A 9,657-nucleotide genomic window follows, 5' to 3' on the forward strand; every position below is an offset into this window, starting at 1 on the left:
TCTTTATAATATACCAAACCAAGCAGATAGTGATGATATTAATAAGAACACCGCGATTTACATCGATTTTCAAAATGGTTGACAAATTCTGAAACATTTTACCTGTCCTTTGCAGCCTCAAGGACTGCAAACAGGCAAGTAAGTGACATTATCATGAAAACTCACCATATCTTCGAGAATTTAAATCAAGATACGCGCGAAGTTTTTAATTACGCACTGCAGGAGATCCTTGAATCGTCGGGATCTCCGTTTTTAGGGTTCCGTACTCAAAGGGTAAAACGGGACCCTATTACTAAAACTCCACTGTCCGTCTGTCTGTCACCAGGCTGTACATCATGAACCGTGAATACCGTGATAGACAGTTGAAATTTTCACAGATGATGTTGGTATTTCTTTGCAGCTATAAGTAGGTGACAAGGAGTAGGTAAATCCGACCCTCGGAAGTCCGTAAAACGTTGACATACGGTTTTGTGAAAAGATCTTAATTATCATTGCAGGATCGCGATTGGTCGATTGATTGTTTTTAATTTTGTCCGTCGTGTTGGCATTGGTTCGGGTCGGGGGCCAATTGGTCTATTAGCAGGCAATTGATTGGTCGAATGCCAGGCATGTGATTACATACGGCATAGCATAACAAATAGGTGTTCTGTGAGGAGTAGTAAGGCAGGCTACTCCCCAGTGAGATGGAGCTGGAGATAAGAGGAGACGTGCTGGAATTAATAAACAGCAATTGGTTGTTGTAATTAGAGATGGGCCGAATATTCGGTAATTATTCGGTATTCGGCATATTTTACAATGTTCGTATTCGGCCGAATAGTTCGGTTAGAACTGCCGAATTGTTTTCGAATAAATAAATTGTTTTTAGGGCGTCCGCTAGCTGGCACGGGTAGTACAGGGTAGTACTTCGCGGTCAGGCATGAGACGGTTCAGTTTCTTGTCATAAACTCATAAACATTCCCGGTAGGTCCAGAGGGGAAGGTTAAAAAACACGTGCGGAGTGCAGATCGCGGACCTGTATGAACTTATGTTAGGCAGTTTTAGCCCAACCGAATATTCGGTTAGTGATCCAAAGTCCATATTCGGCACATCTCTATTTGTAATCCGGAGGAAAGGAGAGAAGATGTGGCTGATGATGTGTGAGATGTGGATACCTCAATAAACAGCTTCTTTTAATAGTTTATTAAGAAAAGGTATTTCACTGTAGCTATAATACGGTGTTAATTAGTTTGTAATATTTCCGCTCAATTGTAAAACATGCTGTGTACACTTGTTTTGGATCTCGTGCTAGATTTAAGCCATAATGTGCAAATACCCATGATATTGTACGATGTCTGTTCAGTGTACCTAATAAAAAAGTAAAATAAAAATAAAATAAAATAAAAAAGGGCTATTGTAATCCTTATTACAACGAGATAAGGTTCACCTATGTCCAGTGCAGTCCAGAACATTCTCGTCTAGCCAGCGTCTCGCTTGTCTGCTTTTAAACTTAGAATGAGACATAAAACACAAATTAGTCATCACAAGGTGCTCTAAAACGGGCATTTTGCCGCAGAATATTATTAACACTTTATGATAGGCATTTCATCTGCATGCCTCTATTATTACAATGGTGTTAATCTAGCTAATATGTGTTATTTTTTCGAGACAGCCATTTGTTAACAGCGCCGGTGTTCGATTATTTGCCCTTTGACCTTCAAAGACGTCAACTGACGCGATCGACAGGGCTTACTCACGATGAGTTTAAAAATCTAAAATGATTGCAAAAAGTTAGTGTGTAAATGGCTAAGTTGGTAATCGTGGTGCGAACCGCAGTGCGGAGGCCGCATCGATCGCGCTATCCCGTATCATCCCGGGAGCAATGTTCACTTCATACTGGGTTGCTTTTTAGAGTTCCGTAGCCAAATGGCAAGAAACGGAACCTTTATTTTTATACACGACGGCAAACAAGCGTACCAGGTAATATGCAGATCTGTGAAGGACGTCCTATCATAGAACTCATCTTGCCGATTTCTCTAAAGGAGCCCAAGCTCGAGGAGAGAACAATAGTTTTGACTTCCAGAGCGATTATTTTCAAAAATGGTCACCTAGTCGAAAAATGCTCCAAACAATATACTCCAAACAACATACGTAATGTTATTTTTAAAAACCTCTTATCGGATGATGAACATACGTTGATTTTAATTGATTTTTATTTTATTTTCATAATAAATATCTGCTATTGGATCACACCTGGCCTTCACAGTAACTATCCTTACGTAATTTTCAAAAATAAGTATACACTATGCGTCTTAGCACAAAGGAATAATAAGATACAAAATTAGAAACATATCTTTGACGTCATATTAACATGAAAGTTTACTGTCAACTTTAGTCAATTAGCATACCGACACACGCAGGCCAATTCGAGTTTAAGTTATTCGACCCATTTCCGATAATATGATACTGACATTTCTTCAACCAAAATCGTCACTTTTGACACGGAGAGATCAGTATCATATCGGAAACAGATCCAATAACTAAAATTCGAATTGGCCTGACGAGATGTGAGCAATGATTTATGGAGTATACTTTCGTGATGTCACTGACCTCGGTCTTTATTATCATGTTACTAAAGTACAATTTCACGAATCCGTAACTTGCGCAAAAGTTAATCTTTTGTATTGCCTTTTAGAATTGTCTACAGTCCTCATCAGATACATCGGAGCGGCCAAGGTGCTCACAAATATCTGTACATGCCTCTATTGCCAAGGCGCTAGAGTGCATGTTCAGATTTTTTTGAGCACCTCGGCCGCTCCGATATATCTGATAGCGACTTTACCGTCCGACGAAAGAAAACAAAACATACTTACAGTATCTAACGTCATATGCATAGGTTTATTTTTTGTAAACTGTGACTTATGACCATAACACTAAGGTACAAAGTTGCAAATGATCAGCTCTGTGCATGCTCTATCAAATACTTCATATAAAGTGGAAGTAACAAAGAGTAATAAAGAATTGTTTGCACAATACGGTATTGGATAGTTAATGATACACGTGCATAGGTGCAGTCAGCAGCAGAAGTTGCTAACCGGGCGAGGTGTTCAAAATTACCTTGACACGCTCTCATTCTCTTAACTATAAAGTCACGTCAAGATCATTTTGAACACCTGGCCTGGCCCGCTTAGCAACTTCTGCCTACTGACTGTATGTAGCTAGCGGAGAAAATTATGACTGACAATAAGTACGAGTATATCGGTTGATAATTATGACGTATAGGTAGTACCTATTAGTACCGATTAGGTAATCGTATTTAAATATAACTTAGTTTTATACAGATGTAGTACATCATTATTTTCCATCGTATTTTCACGGAAACGTACGAACGTGTCTTGCAATTTCAGTTAGTCTCGGTACAATAAGTAGGTACTAAGATTGACTGAAGTAGCATGACAAATACGAACGTTTCCAAGGAATCACGATGGAAAATATTAGAACTATGCACTACACTACAGTGTAGTGGACTTAACTATTAAGTCCACTAGTTAAGTCCAGAACATCAATCGGCTAGGGCTTCAACAATAGTTCCCTATTCTACCGCGAAACAAGAAAATCGCGAATTTCGTTATCTAACCTCTATCACTCTTGCATATGCGAACGATAAAGAGGCAGATAAATTTCGCGTTTCCCGGTAGGCCCATGTTAACAAACCGCCTTGATGCATGGTCATATTTTATTGTCTGTGAAAACTTGTTAAAAAACAGTTTAAGGCACAGTATGTATAAGTTACTCTTTAATCTATGGCAGCCATTCTCAAAGTGTGTTCCGCGGAATCCTAGGGTTCCGCAAAGCCTCTGTTGGGGTTCCGCAAAGCCTCTGTTGGGGTTCCGCAAAAATATACTTGTAATAATAAGAAAAAAACCAGCTCTTCTATAGGTATATCTGGTCCACAGTGATGAACGAAAATTTTTAATTTGGGGTTCCGTCAAATATTTCGCTTGCCTAAAGGGTTCCGTCACCAAAAAGTTTGAGAACCGCTGCTCTATGGTTTACTAACTAGCTTAGTGCTGCACTCTGGCGGCAGAACATTGCAGTAATACTCCCTATTGCACTATACGTAACGGCCTATAAAATAAAACATCGTAAGTGCCTAATTTCGGCCTGATATTAGAGCAAACAATTGGCCGTGTCATTTTAACCTTACCAAAGGTCCTTTGGACAATATAGACGGGTTAAATGATTCACGTATTAGACCTCGGTTAGGACCTTGTCGCATTATTGCGAGGACCTTTGATTACTTCACAATAAGTACCTATTACATACTGTGAAGCTATTATAGTACCTACCTTACTATGAGGCATAGAAGTCTAAAAAAACGTAAAAGCATATGTGTACACCTAAAAATAGGTAGGTATATTTTAATCAGAATCACGACTTTTTAGAATACGAGAGAAAGATAACCATGATTCTTTCGTTTTATTCACGTCGTGAATTTCGCGGCATTATACTTTTACTATCCAAATTACACATTTTTTATCTTTATAAGTGTTTCACTTCATCTCATTTCATATATAAGTGTCCACTAGCTTTTAAAACTCTTTCTCCACAAGCGTTTGTATGAAGATGTGATGATCGGACTATATTTCGCGAAAATGTAATAACAGAAACGCTAAATTTGGTAAATTTTGCTACTTGTGTCAAGTAAAAAGTGGAACCCAAATAAACACTGCCATTTATAACAGGAATATTTCCTTCAGATTCACATTTTGGCACCAGCCTCCGAATCCCTACTGCCATTGTGATAGTTCTACATACAACTTTATCGTGGGGCCGTAGACATAAATCACGCAGATTTAGCGTCGACTCAAATGGAATAACTTCCAGTTATCGTAGTTTCTGTGCGGATTAAGATTTGCTTTATACCTACGATATTTATTACGGGTATAAAATTATGCGCATGAATGAAAGACTGGCAGTTTTTATAGCTTAACTGGCTTCAAAATTTTGAATTGTGTTCTTATAATTCACTGGGAATATTGGGATTTCTTTATGTACGTATGTTGCCTTGATTTGCGAACGACGATGGGAACATGAACAAATTGTAAAAAGAAATGTTTTTTAGGGTACAGTCAACTGAACTCGACCACCATAAAGTACCTTTACCTGTGGAATGTCACAAATTGAAGATGAAGGGGGTCTCATACTTTACACAAGGAAAACCTGGTTCAATCAGATTCAAATTTGTAGTTATTAATTTCAAATCCAATGTAAAAAAGTTAATCCAATGTAATCCCCGCATTTGTGATCTTATCAGTTCTAAACAGTGACAAATTACAAATTAATGTTAGGATTTTTATTGATTATGATTACTAATATATCAATAGCTGTCAATAGATTAAAAGATTAGCATACATAGATAGTACTGCTAGGTAATAATTTTACCATTTATGTATATGTAGTTTAAAAATAATTTCTCCAAAACACAGGTGCTAGGAAGTTCATATTTTTTTATTTTTAAATTTGTAATGAATAAATGTGTTCCAAAACAGGCATTATCAACTTTGGGTTCATAACCACCAGGCCAAAGAGAGACTAGGCAGATCATATATCTATGCCATGTGGCCCATGTGCACCCACAGAGGTGGGCTAAACTGGCCACAGAGTGGATGCAATGTAAACTCCATGTTGGCCTAGAAGATGGCAGGACGACCTCGATACATTTCTCAGGAACAATGCAACTAGTAATAGGCTTTAAGAGGTGTCAGGTATAAATGATTCACTGTTAGTTACACTAGACTTATATCAACTGGGATATGGACCGTGATTACCTTTTGTTGTCAATACTCCTGAAAACGATACAAATGGTAAATACGGCCCATATCCCCGTCAATATAAGTCTAAAGGTGTAAGTATTATATTGGTCTTGAATGTCACCACTCCAATGGTTGTGTGTACTTAGTTGACATTTTTAAGGTAAGGAATGTTACTTCCTCTACTATATCCAGTGGTAAAAGAAAATTGCGTTAGCTGTGGAATGAGCTCTCCCATGGTTTACCTAATGAAGTGCCGTCAAGTGGACTCACCTTTTTTTTTGGAACAACCAAAATTAAAGCTTTAACCCCTGGAACGCCGAACCGACAAACGTACTTGTACCCGTCAGATGCCTAGTGCCGGATCCGTCCCATCCCCCTCAACTGCCGGAGGGTCTTCAATTTTTGTACCCGTCAACTGCCGCGATCAAAAAAAAGTGATATTGTGCAAAAGATATAAAACTCTATTTGTAAGTGTTTAGATCTCAAAATTGTAAAAATATAATACAATAAATTTGGTGACTGATAAGGCACAAGGCAGTTGAGACACTTTGTACAGATCTGGGACTAGGCAGTTGACGGGTACAAAAATTGAAGACCCTCCGGCAGTTGACAGGACTGGTACGGATATGGCACTAGGCGTCCCAAGGGTTAATAATTTTCTGTAAGACTTAATGAGTAAGGGTTAACATGATAAATACTATTCTTATTAGCCAGACATTTTATTTCATTCAGAAAAGGTATTTTTGCTTCAAGAAATTCATAATGGCATAGAAATAAGGTCATTCATGATAAGCAGCTAATAATAGACAGAGCCCTTAGCTTAAAGAGATTTAAATATAAAACAAAAGTCATGGACGTTTCTCATAAATCGAATTAGTTCGTGGCAGTGCTATGCAAATCATAACAAGGAAGGCCGAATTACCTAACTACGGATAAATATAAATACGGGCCAAGATAGCACGTGTTCTGAATTAACCGCTACATATTTTTACATAATTATGAAATCATAGTACATGCAACCGCATAAAAGGTCAAACCAAATTTATGTAAATTTAATACTTCTCCTTTTACTTTCGTTACAGCTAGATGACTGACCGACTATGTGCAAAAAATATGTAAATGTACTCACCAAAATACTTTTGAAACCCGGACTGTGCTAGAAAACAGCTCCGACCATCGCAGAACCCGCGGGAATCACAATACACACACGAAAACAAAAGAAAGCGCTAATTATTTACAAAAAATAACAGAGGATAGCTAAACGGTAGGCACTTTGGTTCGTTATTTTATAGGAAGAACTCGCAAATACTGAGTATAAGAACCATATGGGAATGGTTTTTCAGTTGGTCTTGAGTGATTTTACAATGTCTTATGTGATTGTATGGAAATGAAATCGCAAATAAAGGCCTGCAGACTTCAGCGATGCTAAAACAGATAAACTGGCTAATGCTCGAATGTTCGTGTAATCGGGACAATCGGGTCGACGATTCGGCAAAGCTCGGCTCGGGAAATTGTCTCCTCTAGCGCTGTGATTGGCCAATCTGACGCTCAAAGGTGATTGGTTGATGGGTTGAATTATTGTTGCCATATAAAAACTGTCATTAATGTGAAAGAAAGACAACAGTTTTAACGGTTTTAGCATGGTCTCAAATGTCTTGGCAAAAAACCTTGTATCTAAAAACAAAAGTAAACTACATTTTTTTGTGGTCTATGGTTAACTTTGACAGTCAGCGGCTGTATAGCTGGTCAAGCAAATCTTGTCAGTAAAAAAAGGCGCGAAATTCAAATTTTCTATGGCACAATATCCCTTCGCGCCTACATTTTTCAAGTCTGCCGCCTTTTTCTACTGACAAGATCTGCTTGACCAAGTATATTTGTCTGCTAAGAAATGATTTTTTTTTTCAAAACACATTGGTTTTTCGACTATATTAAAATGGTGTCTAAATAATTATTACGCTTTAATTTCTTCATTCATTTATTGATTTTTACCACAATAAAATGTATTTTAAACATTTTTTCCTTGGAGTTTTATATTTCTTTCTCATACGAAAATACACTTGTAATCATAGACAATATGACGGCTTTTTTATAGCTTTTTTGTTTGAATTTGACAACTGTATTCAAATCAAAAATTTTAACTGCCAAGTCTGCCGAATACAAAATAAATATCGGTTTCGGAGTCATCTTATCTTGTGAATTTGGAAAAATGAAATCAAACGAAATACGCGTAGAGAGTAAATCTCTTTGCTCAGTTGATGAAAGAGTGAAAACTTTTAAAAACTGGCCTTTTAATGATAAAAACACATGCAACGTTCGAAACATGGCGGAAGCTGGATTTTATTCGGTTGCTACGGGAGACGACGATGCTGATGCCGCCAAGTGTTTTCTGTGCGGCAAGGAGCTGGATGGTTGGGAGCCCAACGATGACCCTTGGTCGGAGCACAAAAGTCACGCACCAAAATGCGCTTTTGCACAGCTTGGGAAGAAAGAGGACGAACTTTTGGTACGTAAACACAAGTTAATTGAGTCAGTTTTAGCTTTAAATAACAAAATTTCCGTGAGTGACCCGTTCATAATATATTTAATATGTCAGTTTTAACTGTTTTAAGTTTTAAAATATAGCATAGTTTCTAAAACGTTGTTGTCTGTACGTACAGTCGCCATCAGATAAATCGGAGCGGCCAAGGTGCTCAAAAATATATCCTCTAGCCACCCATTCGTCAACCCTCGCCAAGCAAAATAAAATTTTATTTTGTCAGCACAAAGTTCAAATTAGGATAGAACAGGAGACCTTTTTATAGGTCTCTGGGCGGCTAGAGGATATAACGCACTCCGCCTTGACAAAGAGGCGTGTTCAGATATTTGTGAAAACCTTGGCCGCTCCGATATATCTGACGGCGACTGTACGTTTAGAGTTAGGTATCACAAGATCTTGGCATTAGTTAAATTGTATTGATATAACCGTTGATTTGTTGCAAGATTGCTGGATGGTATTCCGAGAGTAATGTATTAGGGTGATATTCCACCTATCCAACTTCTTTGTCCAATGTGTATTGCATCTCACATTTTGCTTTAATGAGAGAGTAAGTCACACTGAAATTGGACAAAGAAATTGAACAGGTGGAATTATCAACCTAACACAATATTCAAGTCAAAAGTCTACATAGTTGGCAGAATCCACCTTGCTAAAATTAGCGAGTAGTACAAGCAATTTATTAAAAAAAATACACAATATTATAATTGTTCCAGTGTTCGGAGTTCCTGTCAGTGGTAAAACAGTATATGATCAACGAGCTAAGCCAACAAGCCGAAGCTGTCAAGTCGCAACTTGATAATAAAGCCAAAACAGTACGGAGAACTTGCTTGAAGCTTTAATCCAGTCAAGTATTCGCTGTGTCGAGTGCAAGCAAGGCAATTTCCTCATTCACTAAACGGCCAGTGTAGGCGTGTGGACCCGGTTAAATAGCTGTCAAGTGACTGAAGTTAACATACACCCTTATAAGATACAAGATTCTAAAGACGTAAATAAAATTTTAAGTAAGATTTTTATGGTAAACACCAGGAATTCTCTGGGATTTTGTATAGACAACCTGCACCGAAGGCACACCCTACTCAACATGTTAAAATTCTTTCTACAATAGTTTGTCATTGAATTCATGTCAAGTAATTTTATTCGGAGTATAAGTTGAGCATAATTATGAGTTTTAAAAATAGAAATCTGTATACAAACAAAACATAATTGTATTTTAAATACCTATAAAATGAATAATATTGTCGGCCTAAATCGCAAACCTCGTAACTCCCCCGGAGGAGTTACGAGGTTTGCGACTATAAGTATTGTTGTCCAAGGTAGCAATTACTAATT

At 37.7% G+C, this 9,657-nt stretch overlaps 2 protein-coding genes across 2 annotated transcripts in view; one reads left to right on the plus strand and one right to left on the minus strand.

Annotated features, from left to right (window-relative positions):
- The window catches only part of LOC134667534 (uncharacterized), a 52,601-nt gene extending 45,366 nt beyond the window's left edge, over positions 1 to 7,235 (minus strand). Inside the window, exon 1 of the mRNA XM_063524956.1 lies at positions 6,922 to 7,235. The gene's annotated coding sequence lies outside the window, so the exon portion shown is untranslated. The remainder of the gene's footprint in view (positions 1 to 6,921) is intronic.
- A 713-nt stretch (positions 7,236 to 7,948) lies between these two features.
- Positions 7,949 to 9,652, plus strand: LOC134667769 (baculoviral IAP repeat-containing protein 5-like). The gene is made up of 2 exons (XM_063525182.1): positions 7,949 to 8,295; positions 9,042 to 9,652. Exons 1-2 carry the CDS (start codon positions 7,999 to 8,001, stop codon positions 9,165 to 9,167), a joined length of 423 nt encoding a protein of 140 aa, XP_063381252.1. The 5' UTR covers positions 7,949 to 7,998; the 3' UTR covers positions 9,168 to 9,652.
- The last annotated feature ends 5 nt before the right edge of the window (positions 9,653 to 9,657 follow it).

This window comes from Cydia fagiglandana, chromosome 9 (assembly GCF_963556715.1).
Source record: "Cydia fagiglandana chromosome 9, ilCydFagi1.1, whole genome shotgun sequence".
In the NCBI taxonomy this organism is placed as follows: domain Eukaryota; kingdom Metazoa; phylum Arthropoda; class Insecta; order Lepidoptera; family Tortricidae; genus Cydia; species Cydia fagiglandana.

What these genes read in the sequence shown, in the direction of transcription:
- LOC134667769 (XM_063525182.1), top strand. Translation starts at nt 7,999, where the DNA reads ATGAAATCAAACGAAATACGCGTAGAGAGTAAATCTCTTTGCTCAGTT. An exon ending in AGAAAGAGGACGAACTTTTG is followed by an intron (nt 8,296 to 9,041) that starts GTACGTAAACAC and finishes TAATTGTTCCAG; the next exon opens with TGTTCGGAGTTCCTGTCAGT.